The sequence below is a fragment of the Cetorhinus maximus genome, chromosome 20 (assembly GCF_964194155.1).
Source record: "Cetorhinus maximus chromosome 20, sCetMax3.hap1.1, whole genome shotgun sequence".
NCBI classification, from domain to species: Eukaryota; Metazoa; Chordata; class Chondrichthyes; order Lamniformes; family Cetorhinidae; genus Cetorhinus; species Cetorhinus maximus.
This window is the reverse complement of record NC_135898.1, coordinates 7,690,233-7,715,093: the sequence shown is the minus strand read 5'-3', so window position 1 is coordinate 7,715,093 and position 24,861 is coordinate 7,690,233. Positions and strand designations below refer to the sequence as shown.

At 49.3% G+C, this 24,861-nt stretch overlaps 1 protein-coding gene across 5 annotated transcripts; it reads left to right on the top strand.

Moving 5' to 3' along the window:
* Positions 1–1,637: 1,637 nt before the first annotated feature.
* Positions 1,638–24,563, top strand: LOC144694835 (mitoferrin-1-like). 5 transcript variants are annotated; one of them, XM_078565454.1, is made up of 4 exons: positions 1,638–1,956; positions 14,332–14,560; positions 21,543–21,599; positions 22,681–24,563. In XM_078565454.1, the coding sequence occupies exons 1-4, from the start codon at positions 1,735–1,737 to the stop codon at positions 23,208–23,210; spliced, it is 1,038 nt and encodes a 345-aa protein (XP_078421580.1). In that variant the 5' UTR covers positions 1,638–1,734; the 3' UTR covers positions 23,211–24,563. The 5 variants fall into 5 exon arrangements, with proteins under 5 accessions (XP_078421580.1, XP_078421582.1, XP_078421583.1 ...); XM_078565456.1 differs by having other exon boundaries at positions 1,657–1,956; positions 14,332–14,648; XM_078565455.1 differs by lacking the exon at positions 1,638–1,956 and adding an exon at positions 14,054–14,245.
* Positions 24,564–24,861: the final 298 nt, after the last annotated feature.

Here is a 24,861-nt window from a genome sequence, read left to right as displayed (position 1 = left end):
AAAACAGAATTACCTGGAAAAACTCAGCAGGTCTGGCAGCATCGGCAGAGAAGAATAAAGTTCCTGTTGGTTGACGGATCGTAGGGCTTTGATTTAAGGTCATTGGCAAAAGAAACAATGCTGATATGAGAAAAAAGCGTTTTCACGCAGCCAGTAGTTAGGATCTGGAATGCACTGCCTGAGGGTGTGGTGGAGGCAGATTTAATCGCGGAATTCAAGAGAAAATTGGATTGTTATCCGAAAAGGAAAATTTTGCATGGCTATGGGGCAAAAGCAGGGAAGTGGCACAAGGTCAGTTGCTCCTTCAGAGGGCCAGCACAGACACCATGGGTTGCATGGCCTCCATCTGTGCTGCAACCATTCTCTGATTCTATGAAAATGTCCCAACATAGCAACGCCTTCAGACAAAATTAGACACAAAAAGTACTGGTGCGCACAAGCAAGAGGTTTAAGGAGTGTTTTAAAGAACGAGAGAGAGGCAGACAGATTTAGGAAGAGGATTCCAGAGCTTGGGGCCCAGGAGCAATGGAAATTGATGATGTACAAGAGGCCAGAACTGGAGGCATGCAGATATGTTGAATGATTGTGGGGCTGGATGAGGTTCCGGATATAGGATGGCTTGAGACCATGGAGGGATTCCTTAGGCTTTTAAACCGCAAGTCAGAGATCAATGTTGACGATGTTGGCCATTTCTTTTATTTTGCAATTCACACTTTTCTGTCCCTTTAATTGCCTCACTGAGATGATCTTAAGGAAGGTATCACTTCTCCAACTGGTTTGGGCATTTCTCCCATTCCTCTCTCCCTCCCCCCAGCCCCCACTTTTTTTTTGCTTTTCTTCTGCTGCATTAAGCTGCTCACTTATCTTAAATTGCCAGTTTGCAAGACGGGGCTACACCCAAAGAACTGATCTGTCCTCATAATTGTCTACTTTGGCACCTGTCTCTGTTTTAACTGACAAGTCTCTTTTCTCTGTGACCGCTTTCTGCTTGGTGTTCACAGACATTGCTGATGCCCATATTGCCCTTGGGCAGTTCATTCAGACATTGGATTAAATGAAAATCCCCAAAATCCAATTCACAAGTATTTGAAGAAGTTTGAATGAAGCAATTTCCAATCCACTAAACCGGTTGTAAAAAAAAAGCTTAAATGCACTTTTCTAAAGGACTGGCTGCTCGAAAAGTGCTTTTGTTTATTTTCCAAATATTTTCGTTTTGAATGTTTTATTCATTTATTGAGCAAACTGCATGTGTTCATGTGTAACAAGGGAAATGCCCTGAATGAGTCTCAAACAGTCGAGTCACCATGAAACGCAACAATGTGGAGGGGCGGGACTCTCAGCTTGATTGGGCAGCGCCAGGAATGATTGTCAGTCATCTTGACCAATCAAAGTTGCGCTTCCCGCTCATTCTCTACGCCGATTGGTGTGAGCAGATCAGTGACACGCCTCCCCGCCCGCAGGCCGGCCGCTGCCTCATCGTGCTTTGATTGACAGGAGGCGCAGGGGGTGGGTGCAGCCCCTTGACTCTTGCACCCATTGGTCTGGCGGCCGGAGGGCTCTGGAGCTGATTGGTTCAGAGGTCTGTCAATTAAGGGAGAGGGGGGGTGGGGCGGGGTGTCTGTCACGTCGGGACGCACGCGTGCGTGAGTAGAGGGGGGCGGGGCCTGGGCTATAAGCCCGGAGCCGGGGGACCGAGAGCGGCTTCGGCCTCCTCCCTCCCCCTTCATACCCCCCATGGATGTGGGCTGTGTCCCAGGCGAACCGGCACTCAGCCGGGGCCTGGAGCTGGATTCCCGAGAGGAGACAGCAGCAACATCGTGTCCACAGGCAGTGCAGCAGGATGGCGATGTGTATGAGAGTCTCCCCGATACTGTCTCCATCAGCACCCATATGATGGCCGGCTCAGTGGCTGGTATCATGGAGCACTCAATCATGTTCCCCATTGACTCGGTCAAGGTGAGTGAGAGTGACCTGTACCTGCCCCTGTGTCTGTATCAGTCTGTCCCTCTATCCCAGTCCCTGTGTCCCTGTCCCTGTATCAATCCGTCCCTGTCCCTGTATCCCTGTCCCTGTATCCCTGTCCCTCTATCCCAGTCCCTGTATCCCAGTCCCTGTATCCCAGTCCCTGTATCCCAGTCCCTCTATCCCTGTCCCTCTATCCCAGTCCCTCTATCCCAGTCCCTCTATCCCAGTCCCTCTATCCCAGTCCCTCTATCCCAGTCCCTCTATCCCAGTCCCTCTATCCCAGTCCCTCTATCCCAGTCCCTGTATCCCTGTCCCTGTATCCCTGTCCCTGTATCCCTGTCCCTGTATCCCTGTCCCTGTATCCCAGTCCCTGTATCCCTGTCCCTGTATCAATCCGTCCCTGTCCCTGTATCAATCCGTCCCTGTCCCTGTATCAATCCGTCCCTGTCCCTGTATCAATCCGTCCCTGTCCCTGTATCAATCCGTCCCTGTCCCTGTATCAATCCGTCCCTGTCCCTCTATCCCTGTCCCTGTCCCTCTATCCCTGTCCCTGTCCCTCTATCCCTGTCCCTGTCCCTCTGTCCCTGTCCCTGTATCAATCCGTCCCTGTCCCTGTATCAATCCGTCCCTGTCCCTGTATCAATCCGTCCCTGTCCCTGTATCAATCCGTCCCTGTCCCTGTATCAATCCGTCCCTATCCCTGTATCAATCTGTCCCTGTCCCTCTATCCCTGTCCCTGTCCCTCTATCCCTGTCCCTGTATCAATCCGTCCCTGTCCCTGTATCAATCCGTCCCTGTCCCTCTATCCCTGTCCCTGTCCCTCTATCCCAGTCCCTGTATCAATCCGTCCCTGTCCCTGTATCAATCCGTCCCTGTCCCTCTATCCCTGTCCCTGTCCCTCTATCCCTGTCCCTGTCCCTCTATCCCTGTCCCTGTCCCTCTATCCCTGTCCCTGTCCCTCTATCCCTGTCCCTGTCCCTCTATCCCTGTCCCTGTCCCTCTATCCCTGTCCCTGTATCAATCTGTCCCTGTCCCTCTATCCCAGTCCCTGTATCAATCCGTCCCTGTCCCTCCGTCCCTGTCCCTCCGTCCCTGTCCCTCCGTCCCTGTCCCTCCGTCCCTGTCCCTCCGTCCCTGTCCCTCCGTCCCTGTCCCTCCGACCCTGTCCCTCCGACCCTGTCTCAATCCGTCCCTCCGCCTCTCCGTCCCTGTCTCAATCCATCCCTGTCTCAATCCGTCCCTCCGTCCCTGTCTCAATCCGTCCCTCCGTCCCTGTCTCAATCCGTCCCTCCGTCCCTGTCTCAATCCGTCCCTCCGTCCCTGTCTCAATCCGTCCCTCCGTCCCTGTCTCAATCCGTCCCTCCGTCCCTGTCTCAATCCGTCCCTCCGTCCCTGTCTCAATCCGTCCCTCCGTCCCTGTCTCAATCCGTCCCTCCGTCCCTGTCTCAATCCGTCCCTCCGTCCCTGTCCCTCCGTCCCTGTCCCTCCGTCCCTGTCCCTCCGTCCCTGTCCCTCCGTCCCTGTCCCTCCGTCCCTGTCCCTCCGTCCCTGTCCCTCCGTCCCTGTCCCTCCGTCCCTGTCCCTCCGTCCCTGTCCCTCCGTCCCTGTCCCTCCGTCCCTGTCTCAATCCGTCCCTGTCCCTCCGTCCCTCCGTCCCCGTCCCTCCGTCCCTGTCTCAATCCGTCCCTCTGTCCCTCTGTCAATCCGTCCCTGTCCCTCTATCTGAATATACTGGGAGTGTGCTGAATTCAGTGGGATCATGGAACATTCAATCATCTTCCCCATAGACTTGGTCAAGGTGAGTGAGTGGGATCTGTAGCTGCCCCTGTCCCTGTCCCTCTATCTATCTGTCCCTGTCCCTCTATCTATCTGTCCCTGTCCCTCTATCTATCTGTCCCTGTCCCTCTATCTATCTGTCCCTGTCCCTGTCCCTGTATCAATTGGTCCCTGTCCCTGTATCAATCCGTCCCTCAATCCCTGTTCTTGTATCTATCCGTCCCTGTCCCTCTGTCCCTGTCCCTCTGTCCCTGTCCCTCTGTCCCTGTCCCTTTTTCCCTGTATCAATCAGTCCCTGTCCCTGTCCCTCTGTCCCTGTCCCTCTGTCCCTGTCCCTCTGTCCCTGTCCCTCTGTCCCTGTCCCTCTGTCCCTGTCCCTCTGTCCCTGTCCCTCTGTCCCTGTCCCTCTGTCCCTGTATCAATCAGTCCCTGTCCCTCTGTCCCTGTATCTATCTGTCCCTCAATCCCTGTCCCTGTATCTATCTGTCCCTGTCCCTCAATCCCTGTCCCTGTATCTATCTGTCCCTGTCCCTCTATCCCTGTCCCTCTATCCCTGTCCCTCTATCCCTGTCCCTCTATCCCTGTCCCTCTATCCCTGTCCCTCTATCCCTGTCCCTCTATCCCTGTCCCTCTATCCCTGTCCCTCTATCCCTGTCCCTCTATCCCTGTCCCTGTATCTATCTGTCCCTGTCCCTCTATCCCTGTCCCTGTCCCTCTATCCCTGTCCCTGTCCCTCTATCCCTGTCCCTGTATCTATCTGTCCCTGTCCCTCTATCCCTGTCCCTGTATCTATCTGTCCCTGTCCCTCTATCCCTGTCCCTGTATCTATCCGTTCCTGTCCCTCAATCCCTGTCCCTCTATCTATCCGTCCCTGTCCCTCTATCTATCTGTCCCTGTCCCTCTATCTATCTGTCCCTGTCCCTGTATCAATTGGTCCCTGTCCCTGTATCAATCCGTCCCTCAATCCCTGTTCTTGTATCTATCCGTCCCTGTCCCTCTGTCCCTGTCCCTCTGTCCCTGTCCCTTTTTCCCTGTATCAATCAGTCCCTGTCCCTGTCCCTCTGTCCCTGTCCCTCTGTCCCTGTCCCTCTGTCCCTGTCCCTCTGTCCCTGTATCAATCAGTCCCTGTCCCTCTGTCCCTGTATCTATCTGTCCCTCAATCCCTGTCCCTGTATCTATCTGTCCCTGTCCCTCAATCCCTGTCCCTGTATCTATCTGTCCCTGTCCCTCTATCCCTGTCCCTCTATCCCTGTCCCTCTATCCCTGTCCCTCTATCCCTGTCCCTCTATCCCTGTCCCTGTATCTATCTGTCCCTGTCCCTCTATCCCTGTCCCTGTCCCTCTATCCCTGTCCCTGTCCCTCTATCCCTGTCCCTGTATCTATCTGTCCCTGTCCCTCTATCCCTGTCCCTGTATCTATCTGTCCCTGTCCCTCTATCCCTGTCCCTGTATCTATCCGTTCCTGTCCCTCAATCCCTGTCCCTCTATCTATCCGTCCCTGTCCCTCTATCCCTGTCCCTGTCCCTCTATCCCTGTCCCTGTATCTATCTGTCCCTATCCCACTATCCCTGTCCCTGTATCAATCCGTCCCTCAATCCCTGTTCTTGTATCTATCCGTCCCTGTCCCTCTGTCCCTGTCCCTCTGTCCCTGTCCCTCTGTCCCTGTCCCTTTTTCCCTGTATCAATCAGTCCCTGTCCCTGTCCCTCTGTCCCTGTCCCTCTGTCCCTGTCCCTCTGTCCCTGTCCCTCTGTCCCTGTCCCTCTGTCCCTGTATCAATCAGTCCCTGTCCCTCTGTCCCTGTATCAATCAGTCCCTGTCCCTCTGTCCCTGTATCTATCTGTCCCTCAATCCCTGTCCCTGTATCTATCTGTCCCTGTCCCTCAATCCCTGTCCCTGTATCTATCTGTCCCTGTCCCTCTATCCCTGTCCCTCTATCCCTGTCCCTCTATCCCTGTCCCTCTATCCCTGTCCCTCTATCCCTGTCCCTCTATCCCTGTCCCTCTATCCCTGTCCCTCTATCCCTGTCCCTCTATCCCTGTCCCTCTATCCCTGTCCCTCTATCCCTGTCCCTCTATCCCTGTCCCTCTATCCCTGTCCCTCTATCCCTGTCCCTGTATCTATCTGTCCCTGTCCCTCTATCCCTGTCCCTGTCCCTCTATCCCTGTCCCTGTCCCTCTATCCCTGTCCCTGTCCCTCTATCCCTGTCCCTGTATCTATCTGTCCCTGTCCCTCTATCCCTGTCCCTGTATCTATCTGTCCCTGTCCCTCTATCCCTGTCCCTGTATCTATCCGTTCCTGTCCCTCAATCCCTGTCCCTGTATCTATCCGTCCCTGTCCCTCTATCCCTGTCCCTGTCCCTCTATCCCTGTCCCTGTATCTATCTGTCCCTATCCCACTATCCCTGTCCCTGTATCCATCCGTCCCTGTCCCTTGATCCCTGTCCCTCTATCTATCTTTCCCTGTCCCTGTGTCTATCTGCCCCTGTCCCTCAATCCCCGTCCCTGTCCCTTGATCCCTGTCCGTGTATCTATCTGTCCATGTTGATCTGTCCTTGTCTCTAACGTGGTCCCTTTATCCCTGTTCCTGTATCAATCTTTCCCTGTCCGTGTATCTATCTGTCCATGTTGATCTGTCCTTGTCTCTAACGTGGTCCCTTTATCCCTGTTCCTGTATCAATCTATCCCTGTCCCTGTATCAATCCGTCCCTGTGTCTGAATACCTTGGGCTGGGAGTGTGCTGAATTCAGTGGGATCATGGAACATTCAATCATGTTCCCCATAGACTCGGTCAAGGTGAGTGAGTGGGATCTGTAGCTGCCCCTGTCCCTGAAAATCCTGGGCTCTGAGTGCATGCTGTATATAAACAGCACTGGGCCCGGCCTCTGTTGTGACATAAACCTTTATCTGGTGGTTTGAGTCGAGGAGAAGAGTGCGCTCTATAAATAACATGGGACTGCTCTCTGTGCAGTAAGTGCGCCTTCTTTCAATAGGTTAGACCTATGATTAGCAGTTTATTCTAGATATAACAGCAGTGGGACTGCTCTGTATGGGGTAATATGAACACTTAACTCTCTGGAATACCTGTACCTTTTACAACCGAGGATAGCAGTGTGTTTTCTATAACACTAAGGCCACATCTTTATGTGCATGCTATATCCCAGATGAGCCCTGCATTCCCAATATACCATGCATTGGGTCTTCCCTCTGGGAAACATGCTTCTTAACCTGTGGTTCCTACCCTGGAGTAGGAGTGTGGAAAGTGCTGTAGAAAGTGGGGAGCAGGTATAAATTTGATATTCATCTTTACCTCACCAGAGAGCAGCAATTGGAGGAAAGAAGGGGGCAGTGGGGCCAACTGAACTGCTTTGTTTTTTGGAAAAAGCTGGCGCAGACTCTGTGGGCTGAATGGCCTGTGTTGCACTATTCCCTGATTCTATATATAACGCGAGGACTAGTTGTTAGAGTGACATGCACCTTTAGCATGTCAGTGTTCCAGCCCTAATGGTGCCGCTGAGATATTTCTCTGCAGGAGGTAGACTCAACAAATACAGCTGGGCTTAAACTAAAATGTAACTTCCCTTCTCAACTTCTGAAAAGCTGAAATAGGATTGAAGCTCAGTCTTCCTCTTGTATGTTTTCTCCTTTTGAGTTACTGTGCATTATTGATGCTGCTTGCCAGACCATTGAGATGTTTTGTTATAGGTGATGGGTTTTGTGTGCAGCCTGAGGGACAGCTCTGAATCCAGTTTGAAAGTTTGCTACACTGAAGCTGTGATCTGATGACTGCAGGGAATACTTCTGCAACTTGCACTTGATTTTTCTCTAATTGTGGAACCTGTCCACCTGTCTGACACATGAGGATTGCTTTCGATTTTTTTTTCCCGTTCAGAAAATTCTCCCACTTTTTTACAATTTACAGCATTGTCTTGTGCGATTTGAGGGACTGAGCAATGGAGTGCTCTGAATAGGACTGATTAATCCTGCCGGCTGCTGAGTCAATGGCTGTTTTAGTGGATTGAGGATCTTGTTATCCACGTGCTCTCCCCATTGAAGGCAGTGCTTTCTACCTCCTCAGCCTTTCTTACCTGAGCCGCAATCGCTCTCATGTTGCTGAAGCCACAGCATCTGTCCCGTATGTCAGGCGAGTCACTGCCTTGACCCTCCAAGTTTCAGCAGATTGACAGTGTTCTGTGAGGATGCCCTCATCTTGGACTCGTATCTAAGCTTCTGAATACTCTGCTGGTTATTTCCTGCACAGCCTGGATGCCTGTGGCTCCAACAACACTCTCAAAGCTCCAGGATAAAGCAGCCCGCTTGTTTGGCACCCCATCCACAAGCATTCACTCCCTCCACCACCGACGCACAGTAGCAGCAGTGTATACCATCTACAAGATGCACTGCAGCAACTTGCTAAGGCTCCTTAGACAGCACCTTCCAAACCCGCGAGCTCTACCACGAAGGACAAGGGCACAGATGCATGGGAACACCACCACCTGCGAGCTCCCCTCCAAGCCACTCATCATCATTCACTGTCGCTGGGTCAAAAATGTGGAACTCCCTTCTTACCAGCACCTTTACTGCGTTGACTGCTGTGTTTGCCACCCTCATCTTGAGGGCAGTTGGGGATTGGAACTGGCCTTGCCTCAAGGAATCCCTTAAGGAATTAAAGATTGAGTTCAGATTTCTCACCCTTCTGAAACTATCCACCAACGATGTCATGTGTACTGCCCACTCTTGCTAAGCGTTGCTCTGTTGCATTCTGTAACTTCCGTTGGTGACAGTGTGCTGTGCAAGGTGTTATCGGTCGGGTGAGGTATTAAACACAGACCCCATCTGCCCCCTGAAGTGGATCTGAGAGATCCCATGGCAGTATTTGTAAGGAGAGTAGGGGAATTCTTCCTGGTGTCATGGACAATATTTATCACAAAAACACATTATCTGGTCAGCGTCACATTGTTTGTGGCAGCTTGCTGTGTGTAAATTGGATGCTGTGCTTCCTACGTTACAGCAGTCACTACACTCCAAAAGTACCGAAATGTTGGTCAAAAGTATTGGGATGTCCTGGGTCATGAAAGGCACTATATAAGTCAAGTCTTTTTTGTACAACAGTGACACAAGATATCCTCTGTGATATGGTCAACTGGATGGTTCAGAGCCCAGTGTTGCCAAGTACTAATTGAGCTCATTCGCTTTGCAGATTTGAGTTCAAATGCTTTGTTCTCCAGCCACGGGTCAAGTGAAATGTCAGGAATTTTACTTGGCAGAATTTTCTGCTCTGGAGTCTAAGTTTGGTGCCGGGCGTAGGAGTGGGAGTGATTCCTACTATGGGTGGGATGGCTAAACACACAAGACTAGGCGCTGTTAGGTTCATTGTTTATGCATCCATGCGTAGCATAGCGAATCTCGCGGTGGGGTTAGGCAGTGAGTCACTGTCCCTGCTGTTAACTCATGGGGTCACAGGTCCTGGAGCCATATTTAAAGGGCACCTGGACAGCCTGCACACTCCCTTCTACCTTTGCCCGGCCCACTGCCCCGCCCTTCCCCGTGAAACCTTCCTCGCTTCGTCATCGTCCCCGCAAACTTGCACTGCTACCACCTGGTCTCGAGCATTGGCTGGCATTTACAGACGCTCCCCAGACCCGACAATGCAGCAGCAACCCGCTTTTCATCATGGGAGAGGATCACCCTCGCCAGGTGCGATTGTAAAAGGGAATGGTGTAATTCCTGACTGGTGGGGAACTTAATTTGGAGTGGGGGGGGGGGAACCTTCATTCCAGCAAGGTGACCTTTCAGTGAGCCTGCATGAGATGGCGATGCATGCCAAAGAGCTTCCCAACATTGATCGTTGGGAAGCTCGACTCGTCCTGAGAACAAGGTGCCAAACCCTCATCCCAATGTCAAGAAATTGATTTCTGGCCTACTGCCAAATTAAGATTCACCCCCCCGCCCCCCCCACCAGCTGCCAAGCTCCCTGCTGCGGCTGGGACCGGAAGATTCCGCCCGCCCTCTGGCTTCAGTGTCTTGGTTGTGCTGGAACACACTTTTCACTGCCCCCTCACTGAATTTGGCTTAGTGCCAAACACAGACCATAGCTCTTGATGGTGAAAAGGATCCAAGTCTAGGTTAGTCAACAAATGGACAGCTCACGATGCACAAAATTAATCTCGGTAGGCAAGGGCTGGAATTGCCCTCCTGAATGTCTCCCTCACTCTCAACTATTGACGAAAGATGGATGTGTCCAGGACATGGTAGAATGTTAGAGTACAGAAGGCCCAGTGCAGACATTGCAATTCTGGCTACCCACAAACTAGTTCTCAGTACATTGCACATGCACCTGGTGGTGACTCACGAGGTGTTCTGAGTTTTGGAGATTAACAGGTTGATTAGATTATACTTCAGTGATCAGTTGTGACTTGATGAGATTACATTCAGAAACAAAAGTTGCTATTTTGAGGCAGTGCTTGACGATCTTTACATGATTGGCAACCTGAGCTGCAGACAAGACTATCGAGGTCCCGACCAAGTTTGTCCGTCAACTTTTTATACTGAGAATCAAAATTCTAATCAGTCACAAGGGGGCATAAGTTCATGGTGAGGGGCAGGAGGTTTAGTGGGATGTGAGGAAAAGCTTTTTTACCCAGAGGGTGGTGACGGTCTGGAATGCACTGCCTGGGAGGGTGGTGGAGGTGGGTTGCCTCACGTCCTTTTAAAAAGTGCCTGAATGAGCACTTGGCACGTCATAACATTCAAGGCTGTGGGCCAAGTGCTGGTAAATGGGATTAGGTAGGTAGGTCAGATGTTTCTCACGTGTTGGTGCAGTCTCGATGGGCCGAAGGGCTTCTTCTGCACCGTGTGTTTCTGTAAAGTTAACTCTTTGCTAGAACTCTAAGCTCTGACTCAGGTCCCAGTCCTGCTGCAAGGAATTGAGTGCAAAGATTTGTGTTTCTATAGCCCCTTTCACAACCTCAGGATGTCCCTTTGCACTTTACAGCCAGTTATGTACTTTCGAAATGTAGTCACCGGTGCAGGAAATGCACAGCAAGCTGCAACGAATAAGCGGTAATAATCTGTTTTTGGAATAAATATTAGCCAGGACACAGGGAAGAGCTCCTCTGATCATCATCAAAATAGTGCGAAGTGATCCACCTGAGGGGCAGATGGGGCATCAGTTCTGAGTTTCATGCCTTATCTGAAAATGGCACCTCAGGCACTGCAGCACTCCCTCGATACTGCACTGGAATATCAGCTGAGATTTTTGAGTTTGTGTCTCCGGAGTGGGTTTTGAACCCCCAGCCTTCTGATTCAGAGCATGAGATTGCTCGTCACTGAGTGGCAGCTGACACGAGGTGCCAGGTGAACAGAGAACCCTTCTCCGGCAGCTTCCTTACCCCCACCCCAAACAGCCATGTGGGTCTGCCTTTGGCAGTTTGCCTTGGTGTAAGTAAGGCTGTGTGTAATGACTGATTGTACTGCTCTGTTTCAGCACCATTGGCCTGTGCTCTTAAGATTGTTAACAAGCTGAAATTGGCACCACGTCTTCTGAGAATGATTGGGCAAAATTCAGTGCGTGTGTGTGTCTCTGTTTGTAAACTTTTCATCTTGAGTTGGAGATTGTCCAACTGTGATGCAAATACCCTGCTCAGTTTGATTAAGATGTTTACTCACGTCTTAGAAACGTGAAAGGCTGGGAATGTGCATACAAACATAAAACTTCAATAGTACTGGGTTCAGAATTCACAGTAAATCCAATTTTATTCCCTCCCTCTTTTCCCCCATCCAGTGGCGCTGGTAATGTCAATAATAAATATTCTTTTTTAAAGCTGTGTTTCCTGCTTTTTGAATGGAAAGACTGCTGGGATTGGAGGATATGGCAGCTATAGGGTAAAACACTAGTGATGGGGAGAATGCTGAAAATTGACTTTTTAATGAAAAATTCAAGGAACCGGCCAGTACCTTTCTGAGCAGTCAAAATGTTGCAGGTTCAGAAATTGGAAGCTGCTTCTCAGCCTGCACCACCCTGTACCAACCAAGGTTCACCAAACTAATTCCTGGGATAGAGGGATTGTCCTAGGAGGAACGATTAAATAGCCTGGGCCTTTTATTCCCTGGAATTTAGAAGAATGAGAGGGGTTCTTATTCAAACATACAAAATTCTAACAGGTCTCGACAGGATAGATGCCAGAAGGATGTTCCCCATGGCTGGTGACTCTCAAACCAGGGGACACAGTTTCAGGATAAGGGCAGGCCATTCAGTCCTGAGATGAGGAGGAATTTCTTCACTCGGAGGGGGTGAATCTTTGGCGTTCTCTGCCCCTGAGGGCTGTGGAGGCTCAGCCACTGAGTATGTTCAAGACTGAGATTGATAGATTTTAACTTACTAAAAGCATCAAGGGATATGGGAACAGTGCAGGAAAATGGTGTTGAAGTAGAAGATTAGTCATAATCTCATTGAATGATGGAGCAGGCTGAATGGCCTACTTCTGCCCCTATTTCCTACGTTCGTGCTAGTTGGGTTTACTCGAGAGATGACCAGGGATGAGCTCAACAAGCAACAGCCTGCATTTATATACAGTGCTTCTCGGGGAACAAGATGACCCATTGCTCATGACAAGAGTATTGACACCGCACTGCATTAGGAGATATTAGGACTGGCGACCAAAAACTTGGCGCAATGAATTAGTTTTAAGGAGCATCTTTAAAGGAGACTTCATGGTAGAGAGATTCAGGAAGGGAATTCCAGAGATTAGGGGCCGGGCAGCTGCCAATGGTGAAGCAACTAAAATCAGGGCTATTCCAAGAGACCACAATTGGAGGAGTGCAGTGATCTTGGCAGGTGGTTGTAGAGTTGGAGGGAATCACAGAGATAGGGAAAGGAGCTGAATAAATAGCGAGGCCAAGAAGGGATTTGAAAACAAATGTGAGAACTTTTAAAATGAAGGTGCTTTTCAACTGAGACTCAGGGTAGGTCAGTGAGCACTGGGGTGATAGGTAAATGAGACTCAGTCCAAATGAGTACACAGGCAGCAGAGATCCCCAGTGAGCTGAGATTTATGGGAGGTGGGAGATCAGCCAGGAGAGCAAAGACTTCAAAATGAACCAGCAGCTCATGTCGTCATTGGATGCCGTTGCTAATCATTGCTGATTGGCTGGGATCTCAATCCTGACTGGTGAATTGTCCAACATGTTCTATCTGGATGCAGGCCATGGTAACATTGATTCAATACAAATATCACCGGGCCCGAGGTGAGGTCCAAAGCAAATGGGCCCTGCTTTCAAACTGTTTTCACTCTGCCCTCCTGCCTCAGTGTGCGGTGATGCTGCTGCTATTTGCGCCTGTGGAAATAGCTGTCTGGTGTTGGAGATTCCAGAGCAGTCAGTTAAGTTGGTTTTCAGTTCATTGTGAAGAGGATTGAAGGAGAGATCTATGAGCATAGCAATTGCCAGATGAAAATGGTCCTTTGATTTTGACTTCTGCCATGCTGGTTGTTGTAGGATACAATAAGAGAGCTGTTCGCTAATCGTAGTGATGCATCTCTTAGCAATGAGTCAATAGCAGACCCAAAGAAAACCCCCCCAGTCCTGAAGAGCTGTGGGACTCTTGGCCCAAGTCACCTGTTCTTCCTAAGAATTGGCATAAACTACATGGCAAAATATTCTTTGAAATCATTTGATATCTATTGCTTTGGAGTGCATCAACACCACTGCCTTGCCTGATGTCCGAAGGGCATGTGGGTGTGGGCAGTCTGAAAGCTTGAGAGTGCTGGGAACGTAGAAATCAGTGCCACAGGGCAAGACCAGAAATGCATTTCAGGGGAAGCTACATAAACATGGAGGGAGCTGAGACAAGTTGGCAGGAGGCCTGAGTGCAGCAAAAGCATTGGCATCGAGTGGTTGGGCTGAATGGACTCTTACTGTGCTGTGTGTATGCTATATAAAACGATTTGGATTTTGTCCTCACAGGCATTGTAACGTGTGAATGTTTGCTCCATTGAGGTGCAGGAGTCGTTCTGAGCTGCTGGTTTAAATGGCATGCTCATGTCCTTTCTCTGCCTCCTTTGTGCATATGTACAGATCACTGCTCCTTCAGGTTATCAGTGAAGAAAGTATTGAATACCTCTGACCAGCTGTCTGTTGGTCCCTGAAGCTTTGTCTGATAAGGGTGGCCTGTGTTTTTGTGTGGCTGTTTGCTTGTCTTTATCACAGTCCCAGAGTAGTATTCTTGGAATTGAGTTCAGCAAATTAGCAGTGAATGCGATGCTTGGAGCCCTCGATAAGACCAGTTAACTGTTGCATTTTGAGTAGATGTAAAAGATCCTTCTGCACTACTTGGGAGAACGCCACCGCTTTTCTTCCCAGTGCCCGTCCGTATTTATCCTTCAAGCTAAGCAAGTCCGATCACCCGGTCATTGCTGTTCATGGGAGCTTGCTGTGCATAAAGTTGACCGTCATGTTTCCCAGCGCTGTGACAGAAGTATTTGCTTTGGGACGCCCTGAGACCCTGAAAGGTGCTATAGAAATGCAAGTTCATTTTTCTCGCAGGGAAGTAACTGGGAGCGAGCTTCTCATTTGGTTTCTTTTCCCCTCTACACAGACACGCATGCAGAGTTTACAGCCCGACCCTAAGGCACAGTACAAGAATGTATTTGATGGCCTGCTGAGGATTATGCACACGGAAGGTTACTGGAGACCTTTGCGAGGACTGAATGCGATGGTGCTTGGTGCAGGACCTGCTCATGCTTTATATTTTTCCAGCTATGAGAAAATGAAAAGGACATTAAGTGATGCCATCGGTCACGGTGGCAATAGTCACTTAGCAAACGGTATTTGACAATTAAGTCCGGTGAATTCTGTACTCTAACATTCTGCTACAAGCCTGGCTCGCCTCTTGTACTTAACCAGCCAGCGAGTGTAAGCTTTTCTATCGTAGTTGTGTGTTGCATGCCTGTCTGTTGGATACAATGTTCACGCTCTGATTGAATGGTATCTTGGAGTGGCCCAGGCTTCAACTTGACCTCATCAGTTCTGAGCTTCGGGCTTGCACTTTTGGTTCTGATTTCAGTCCCCTGCGAACTGTTAAACCATGTCTTGGCCGCCCCCCCCCTGCTGCATTGAGAAGCTAGCCAGTAACCAGAACTTGCAAAGCCCAGAGGGCAGGTTCAGTGAGCTGGGTCCAGACATCAGATGCTGCTCGCTGGAAATGTAAGCCTGCCAAGCCCAGGGGGTCCAGGCGGTTTCTATTTCCTCGCGGGTGAATGGGGCAAGTCCACAGTCCGAGGGTGAACTGCATCACCATCACTGGAAGGGCAGTTTATTTGGGTTTGGGCTGATGATGTTAGAAATGTTCCCATTGGGCTTAATTTTCATGGCAAGAGGGCAGAAAAGGGGCCAGCGCAATGAAAGGGACGCCCACTCAATGATGGGCCTTTTGAGTGAGGGAAGGTCTCCTTCCAGCCTTGACCCCACGCGCCTGATATTCTGCTGTCCGGGGCTGGGGGTAGGGGGTATGGTTGTCAGTAAATTGGCCCCTAGTTATTGGTGCTTTGAGTTTCAACCCTTGGCTTTGTCCTGAGGATTTCTGGTCAAGTAGCTTAGAGCAGGTATATGCTCACCCCGCAGCACTGTTCCACCCAACTTCCTCACAAAGGGTAGTCTGGGGTGTTCCTGTGAAGAACCTGATAAATATTATTTCAGTCTGTTGTGTGGCCATGGTGATATATTGGGGGAGGGGCAGGGAAGGTGTTTTTTGGGATGAGCAGGAAGATGAAGGAAGGCTGTGCTGTGTTGACGGAGTGAGTGTGTTTGCTCATTTGTAAGTTTTGTTCTGGCTGCTGTCCCTGAGTTGCCCTGTCGTCCTCCAACTCTCATACTGGTGGAGAAAGAAAGGAATAGCTTGCATTTCTATAACACCAACCATGATCTCAGCACGTCCCAAAACGGTTGAACAGCCAGTGGGCTAGTCCTGAATTGTAGTCACTGTTGTAATACAGCAGCAAAGCCCCACATAAAGCAATGTGATATGAAGCTGTACTGATTACATTTACGGGCAAGGAAGTCAGCAAGATGTGAGTGCAAATCCTCCCAGGAAAGTTTGTGACTATGAACTGGGCTTTTGGACAAAGCTGCTATCAATAAAAGTGATTTATGAACCTGTTGGATTATCATGATCCTGACCCACCCCAGCATGATTGACCCATGACAACCCTCTGAAGTGACCGAGCGAGAGGACCAAGGCAACTAGGGATGGATCGTAAATGCCAGCGATGCCCAGATCCCGAAAATGAATCACCCACACTTCATCATCACATAAACTCCTTTTTGGTGATATTGGTTGAGGGATTAAATATTGGTCCGGAGACTGGAGAGAACAATCCTGCTTGTCTTTGAAGTAATGGTGTGGGATCTTTTCTGCCCATCTCCGAAAGCAGATAGAACCTTTGTTTAACATCCCTGGAAGACGGTACCTCGGACTGTGCAGCAGCACTCCCTCGATCGGGTTTGACTGAAGTGCTGAACTCGACAGTGGGGATGCAGGGCTTGGTGCTCAACCTGAATCAGAAGGTTGCAGATTGAGGTTCCATTCCAGAAGGGTATGTCCGACCAACTTTCCCCGAACTCCTGCAGACTCCACGTGGCAGGACTCCACGTTCATTAGTCCCAGACCAGATCATGCCCTGTTCTGGTGGCTTCCCTCCCTCCCCTTGGGTCAGAGCCAACAGGACTGATGATGCCTGACAGACCAAAGTGAGTCAGGGGCTTGAGGACAGTAGAATTATGTACTGACAGGTATTGTCTTCACAATCACTTTGAGTGCAGCTTGACGAACTCCATGAGGTTTGAGGTCTGTCCTGATTGAGCTCCAGCATCTTGCAGTGCATCAGTGAAGTTGGAACAATTCTTAGCCTCTTTGAGCCCATGGTGACTTGGTTCAGCAGCAATTTGGAGAGGAGCTGATATCAAGGGGCACAGGTCAAGTGTGAACGACAGACAGCCTGAAGCTGGTTTCTGACTTGGTCAATTATTCAATCTCCCAAAGCTTCATTGTCTTTGGAACTGTTCCCATTCACCTTGGTTGCTTGCTGGGGGTGCACCTTCTCCCTGCTTCTCTTGGCTTAAAGGATAAACAACTGCCTAAATGGCAACTTTCTGCATCAATCAGGCAGAGGTTTCCATTGATTTTTTGATAGGATGTGGGCATTGCTCGCAAGGCCCATTCCTAATTGCCCTTCAACTGAGTGGCTTGCTTGGGCATTTGGGAGGACAGTTCAGAGACAACCTGGAGTCATGTAAGCACAGATTGGCTAAAGATTTCCATTCCTAAAGGACATTGATGAATCAGATAGGGTGTTTTTTACAACCATCAATGATAGTTTCATGGTCACCATCACTGAGACTAGTTTTATATTCCAGATTAATTAACTGAATTTAAATTCCACCAGCTGCCGTGGTGGGATCTGAACCTATGTCCCTAGTGCATTTGGGTCTCTGGATTACTAGTGCATTGACATTACCACCATGTCACTGTTTTCCCTTACCAGATACTATGGAGTGAGATCATGGGACCTCCAGAGACATCTGTCTGAAAGGCTAGTAGAAGTGACTTACCAAAGGGAATTGGATGTATATTTGCTAAGGAAGGATTTGAACAGCTTTGCGGAAACAGCACAGAAAAGAGGAAGGAACTGGAAAGCTCTTTCGAAGAGCTGGTATAGGGATGATGGGTTGAATGACCTCTGTCTGTGCTGTATTGTTCCTGCTCCTGATCACCAAAGGAAAACAAAAACTTGTATTTGTTTGCACCTTATACCATTTCAGGATGTCCCAAACTCTTTCACAGCCAATGATGGACTTTTTGAAGTGTAGTCACTGGACCAAGGAAGCACAGGACCAATTTGTGCACAGCAAACTCCCACAAACAGCAATGTGGTAACGACCGCATAAGAGTAAGATAAGAGCCCATGGTGTTAGAGGCAAGGTACTAGCATGGATAGAAGATTGACTGCCTGGCAGGAGGCAGAGAGTGGGGATAAGGGGGTCCTTCTCAGGATGGCGGCCGGTGACTAGTGGAGTTCTGCAGGTGTCAGTGTTGGGACCACAACTTTTCACTTTAAACATTAATGATCTAGATGAAGGAACTGAGGGCATCCTGGCTAAGTTTGCAGATGATACAAAGATAGGTGGAGGGACAGATAGTATTGAGGAGGCGGGGAGGCTGCAGAAGGATTTGGACAGGTTAGGAGAATGGGCAAAGAAGTGGCAGATGGAATACAACATGGGGAAGTGTGAGGTCATGCAATTTGGTAGGAAGAATAGAGGCATAGACTATTTTCTAAATAGGGAGAGAATTCAGAAATCTGGAGTGCAAAGGGACTTGGGAGTCCTAGTCCAGGATTCTCTTAAGGTTAACTTGCAAGTTGAGTTAGTAGTTAGGAAGGCAAATGCAATGTTGGCATTTATTTCGAGAGGACTAGAATATAAAAGCAGGGATGTGCTGCTGAGGTTTTATAAGGCTCTGGTCAGACCACATTTAGAATATTGTGAGCAATTTTGGGCCCCGTATCTCAGGAAGGATGTGCTGGCCCTGGAGAGGGTCCAGAGGAGGTTCACGAGAACGATCCCAGGAATGAAAGGCTTAACATATGAGGAACGTTTGAGGACTCTGGGTCTATACTCGATGGAGTTTAGAAGGATGAGGGGGGGATCTGATTGAAACTTACAGAATACTGAAAGGCCTGGATAGAGTGGACGTGGGGAAAATGTTTCCATTAGTAGGAGAGACTAGGACCTGAGGGCACAGCCTCAGAGTAAAGGGAAGACTTTTTAGAACAGAGATGAGGAGAAACTTCTTTAGACAGAGAGTGGTGAATCTATGGAATTCATTGCCACAGAAGGCAGTGGTGGCCAGGTCATTGAGTGTATTTAAGACCGAGATAGATAGGTTCTTGATTGGTAAGGGGATCAAAGGTTACGGGGAGAAGGTGGGAGAATGGGGTTGGGAAACTCATCGGCCATGATTGAATGGCGGAGCAGACTCGATAGGCCGAATGGCCTAATTTCTGCTCTTATGTCTTAGGGTCTTATGAACCGATAATCTGTTTTAGTGAAGTTAGATGAGGGGTAAATATTAACCAGATGACTCTGGAAAACTCCTCTGCTGCATTTGGAAACAGTGCCATGGAATCTGTTAGACCCACCTGAGGAGCTCCTGTTTAATGCTGGCACACCCACTGCAATGCTGTCGTGTTTGGAATGTCTAACTGAGCCATGGGCGGCGCAATGGGTGGTCATTATGTACTCTGCCTGTCTGGCATTCACTCATTTTCACTGTGCCCAGGCCCCCCCACCCCAACCCCGAACTACAGAATTGGCTTTGGAATTCCTTCCCCACACCTTCCCTTTTCTCCTTTGAAAAGCAACCCTTAAAACCTAGGCCTTCCGGTATCTGACCGGATTCTCCTCGTGTGGCTTTGTGTGCCATCATTACATTATCAAGCTGCTGTGAAGCTCCTTACTATGTCATCGGACGTGAAGGGTAAGATTATAAATGCAAGTTGTTGCATGCTTTGAGAGGGCCTGCAGTTGGAGTGTGGCATAAGGGTAAGCTCTTTACTTGCTGCTCCTGTCTCTGTCCCCAGCTGAACTGCTGGGCACAATGGACGGAGGTCAGGCACATGACACTCGATTGACCCTTGGTGACTTGGAGCTTGTTGGTTTGAGTGGTACAGCAATCATCGTGGTTGCAGATTCACCTCCTGTCTGAGATGCTTCGTGGTTAAGAGTTCTGGGCTAAGACATTGTGTGTTTGAGTCTCCACACCAACCTGTTGATGAATCCATCTTGCTGATCTTCTGAAGAAGAGCCATATGGACTCGAAATGTTAACTCTGTCTCTCCACAGATGCTGCTTGGCCTGCTGAGTTTATCCAGCATTTTCTGTGTTTTTTTTTATTTGATTTCCAGAATCTGCTGTATTTTGCTTTTATTTGATTGCTCATGTTCTGTCTGGTTGGAGGTGTTTGAGTGCACTTCATCAACTCCATCCTGCTTTGGCGTCAGAGAGTACAACTTAAGGAATAGGAGCAGGAGATGCCCATACAGCCCCTCGAGCCTGTTCGATAAGGCAAAAAGATCATAACAGATTTTCCACCTCTCCTCCACTTTCCCACCTGATCCCCTTGTCCCTCGATTTTCCCCAAGTGCCCAAAATCTATTGGTCTCGGACTTGGGAACTACTCGACAAGTGAGCATCCGTAGCTCTCTGGGCTGGAGAATTCCAGAGATCTACAACACTGAGTGAAGGAATTCCTCCTCGACCCAGCTCTGATCCCTTATCCTGAGACTGTGACCCTGAGTTCTGGATTCCTCAGCCAGGGAGGAACAGCCTCCTCGGGTCTACCCCTTCAAGCCCCGTAAGAATTTTAAACGTTCCAGTGAGATCACCACCTGAGTTTTCTCGCCTGCGGAGAATATTGGCCCAATTCTACTCGATGTTTAAATCACAGAGCCCAATCTGACAGGTTCCCACATGTATCCAAGGGTACACTCGATTTGAAGCACCTGTAGCAGCAAACAAACCATGGAAGGGAACTGGAACCTGTTGTCTGCTGGCCCAGCCAGGACCATTGTAACTCCAGCCTTTGAATGAGGAGAAATGAAGACAGACTTTTTGGAGTCATTTTTATTTCCAGTAGCTTCAATGTTGCACTTGTCTTAGTGGTGAGCATGCCAGCCAAGAACCAAGTGTGGGACCAAGTCCCACCTCCATCCCAGTGTAGAATCTGGCAGGGGCTCAAGGGTTAGCGGGTCAGGTGGGTCTTGGAAAAGACGAGGACCATCTTCTCATGCCTGGGGCTAGAATGGTGAGATGGGGACCTGGTCTCTCTTAACTCTTTCTTTGATGGTGAAGCTTCCAACAACACTGGGCAGACAAATAATGCCACGCACCCTGTTAAATACAGCTTTGCCAGTCTGGCTGAAGGATTTGCAGCATCCAGGTACCCGAGGAATCAGAGTTGTCTAAGTGTGCCCAACATTGAGATTATTTCTGTCCACCTTTCAGGGATTGACCATCCTCCAGGAGGGAGGTGGAAGTTCAAGGGTTCCAACAGTGTCGTGTGGCTCAGGGAAATAAGTGCCTTTTCACTGTTTCTCCACGGACATATTCACTGCATCACAATGACCCCTACACCACAGAAGAAGGACTACATTGGCTCAGAATCTTACAGCAATGTTCTCTGGCTGAATGGCATTTCTTAATGCAAATTCCTTTTTCTTCTATTTTTGTTAATCTTTTCTCTTTCCTTTATTTGTGTTCTCTCTCTGCTTTTCCTCTTCACTTTGCTCTTTTTCTATCCTTTCTCTATTTGTTCGTTCTCTCTCCGTCTTTCATATATTTTCTTTTGTCTTTGTCTGTCTCCGTCTCCTCTCTCTTTCACCATGTCCTTGATAAATAAGGGTTAGTCGTTGTCGGGGTCCCAGCTCTGTACCACTGTAGCCGTGTGACTTGTTACTGGGAGACTGTCTCTTCTGGAGGCCATGTGTCAGGATGCTCTGATGTATTGTGTGCCTCTGTCCTAAAGCAGCTCCAAGAGCATGCTGGGCCAACACAACGCGTTTAGGCACATGCTGTTCAGAGCCTCTTGGTGCCTGTGACATGCTGCCTGCCTTGTCAGATGTTGGGCGTGAGATGATTGGTCTTGGGTGCAGTATCAATCTCCTGCTATTTTGAGTGGGTTGTGACCATGAGTCCTGAGCAGTCTTTGTGGTGTGAGATCCAGACTCTCTGATGTCCCCTTTTGTTCTGCAGGTGTAGCGGGAGGGATGGCAACCCTGATACATGATGCCGTGATGACACCTGCTGAAGGTAATGACACCTCTACAGTGTTGGGGTGGCGGGGGGAGGCGCGGGGCAGGGGGGGATCAGTCTGTGCTCCAAGTCATGGCCCTGGTGCTGCTGACAGGCTGCAGTACCTATCAGGATGGACTTTCCTTTGCTTGGGTAAGGAGAATGGTGGAGCTGCTTCTGCTGTCTGATGGGTTAAAGCACTAAGCCATGCAGATCCCAGCACTGAAGTCAGCTCTCTTGCGAGAGGGAGAGGGGAGAGCATACAGTCAGGAGGGAAGCTGTCAGAACAGGGCATGATCTGATCTGGGACTAATGAACATAGGAGCTAATGAATGATATATGTGGGCAAGGCCACAAGCCGTCTTTGCTCTTTTGCAAAAGCTGCTGGGCCTGTATATTTGCAGCATTTGCAATGTGTCATTTTAAAGAACAATTCACCTAAGTTCTTAATTTGCAACTCAGTGCCTTTAAGGGAGTTGTCAGTGGCGGTAAACAGTGATTTCAAAAGGGTATTGGATGGGCACTTGAGGGAAAGAAAGTAGCAGGGATGTGGGAATAGAGCAGGGAAATGGGACTGATTAGATTTCTCTACAGAGAATGGAGATGGACACAGTGAGCCGAAGGCTTCCTTCTGTGCTGTAATGACTCTTTGAGATCAGGACATGTGTCGTTCAGGCATTGGTCTTAGCCTGGGAGCAGCAAGGGCCTAGTTCAGCCATTGAAGCTCAATGGTTTGGGCCTGCTGGTGTGGGGGTTGAGAAAGGAGCTCCAACTCATGAATCAATGGTGTTGGGACATATTCAGCTTTGAGCTAACTTTCTGGCCCCTCCTTCCCAGGCCAGGTTGAGAGGCCTGTCAACGACTGCCTGTTGGGTCGGGTCCAATGCAGTGGCTGGAAGTCCCGGCTGAGCAAGGAGCATCAGGCTGGGGTTGTCAAGGTCTGAGCCTTGCCTGGGGAACTGGGAAGCCAATGCAGAGAGTGGAGTGGGATGTGGGCAAAGTCTGCTTTTCTTCAGGCAATGTTTGATGAAATCACTGAGAGGGTTCAACGGAGGCTGTGTTTAACCCATTGTGTTTTCCTCCTGCACCACTCACACAGCTGTCAAGCAACGAATGCAGATGTTTAATTCTCCATACAAAGGCGTCTTGCACTGTATCCGGGTTGTGCGCAAAGTGGAAGGGACCAGAGCCTTTTACCGGAGCTACACCACACAGCTGACCATGAACGTGCCCTTCCAGGCCATTCACTTCATGACCTACGAGTTCATGCAGGAGCAGCTGAACCCGTGCCGGCACTACAATCCCTTGTCACATGTCTTCTCCGGGGCCCTGGCAGGGGCAACAGCAGCTGCAGCCACCACTCCACTGGATGTCTGCAAGACACTACTGAACACGCAGGAGAACCTGAAGCTGGGAACCTTGAAAAGCAAAACCAGGCACCTTTCGGGTATGGCCAATGCCTTGAGGACAGTCTACCAAATCGGTGGGTTCCCTGCCTACTTCAAGGGTGTGCATGCCCGCATCGTTTATCAGATGCCCTCCACTGCCATTTGTTGGTCAGTCTATGAATTTTTCAAGTACTTCATAACGAAGCAGCAGCAGCACCAGCTCCTGCCGCCCTCCTCTTGAGGGCACCCCATTCCCCCACCCCGCCCCGCCCCACCCCATCTTTAATGTGAAGATGGGATAGTGTTGAGCGAATCACTCCCACAGTTTTCCAAGAGGTGATTTAGGAAATTATCAGAAGGCTATGCGTCAGCCAATTGTGCTTTGATGGCTGCTGTTGGAAACACCCCTGGAAGTTTGGACCAGCTCAACCTCCTCCAACCCCCTTCATATTTCAGAGGGCAATATCAAAAGGCTTTGAGTCCGTAGAGGCGGAAGAGGAGCTGCTCTCGGCTCTCCGAAGCCAATGTGTGAATGTAGGGATAACAGAAACATGTTGGCAATGGTCAGTTCCTGGTGACCCCTTTATGTGTTGCAATGCTTGCTAAATATCCGTTTGAATAAATCCTCTCTCAAAGCAGGGAAGTTAGAGCTGGCTGCTTTCACAGTCTGAGGGTCTGAAAGCCCACTGTACGCTCGGTACCTCGGTGAGGTTGGAGAGATTGAGTGAAACAGACACAAGGCCGAACTGTCCTTCCTATGTTCTATGCATAGATACACACACACACACACACACGCACACACCCCTCCCTGAGGGCCATACTGTTTTCTCGGGCAAGGGTCTTACAGTGCAAGAAAACTGTCGCTCCAGCTCATTGAGGTGCCTGGCCACTGAACTCCATCGACAAGGGGCGGGGTAGAGATGACGAGACTTTTGCTTAATTGACTGGGCGGTGGGGGGGAGGGGGAGGGGGAGGTGAGGTTAATTGCCCCATCTTCCATGGCGACAGTCAGGATGTGGGAGGAAGACTTCACATTGGCCTTGGTGGGAGGGGGTGCAGCGAAGGTGGGGAAACAAAGTAAACAAGGGTCATGGCTCCTTATCTTTATTCAAAAACAGAGTGTTGACATCAGGCAAAGACTGTAATGGGCTCAGTGATGCATTTCGCAGCCCAATAATACTGTGGAGCTCTCCTGATTGTCTATTGGAAGGGGAAAGGGTAGGTGATTTTTAGCAATGAAGTGGGTGTATAGGAGATGTATATGAAGAGAGAGAGAAAGAGATTTTCTCACTGTTTAGAGATGTTTTATCAAGTTTGGGGGTTTTAACTGAATGTATCGAGAAGGAGTGAAGGATGTTGCTCAGGATGTTTTCTGATCTAAGGTGCATAGGAGATGGGGCATGTTGTTAGGGTTTGAAGTCTTTTTATCTTTTGCATTGATTTTTCAACATGTGAATGTCACAGAATCCCACAGTTTTAAGCGAAGTTTGTGTCTTTTTTAGAATATGCCCCATATGCTGAGAAGACTTTTATGGAATGAGCAAATTTAGAATGTTAAATTAATGTTCAGTCATAAAATGTTGAGTTTCTACAATGGCCTCTTGCTGTGTTAGTGATCCCTTTGCTCTGACACCTTTATCTAATTTCTTACTCATTTCCCCCTTTCATTCTCACACTTGCCTGCTCGACCTCGCTCTTATTCTCTTAATCTGTCTTTTCTGAGTCTCTTCTGGTAAGAGATCCTCTTGTTCTCAGTCGATTGTCCAAAAATTTCAATTTTTACCTGAGATTGAAACTCTCAGTATTTTTAACTTGAAACTGGTTAATTTTCCTCCTTGGATTCTCTCTCTGGCACGGCGGAGGTGTTCACTGTGAAAGGTTTCCAAGGTTTG

What these genes read in the sequence shown, in the direction of transcription:
- LOC144694835 (XM_078565454.1), top strand. Translation starts at nt 1,735, where the DNA reads ATGGATGTGGGCTGTGTCCCAGGCGAACCGGCACTCAGCCGGGGCCTG. An exon ending in CAATAGTCACTTAGCAAACG is followed by an intron (nt 14,561 to 21,542) that starts GTATTTGACAAT and finishes TTTGTTCTGCAG; the next exon opens with GTGTAGCGGGAGGGATGGCA. An exon ending in CGTGATGACACCTGCTGAAG is followed by an intron (nt 21,600 to 22,680) that starts GTAATGACACCT and finishes CCACTCACACAG; the next exon opens with CTGTCAAGCAACGAATGCAG.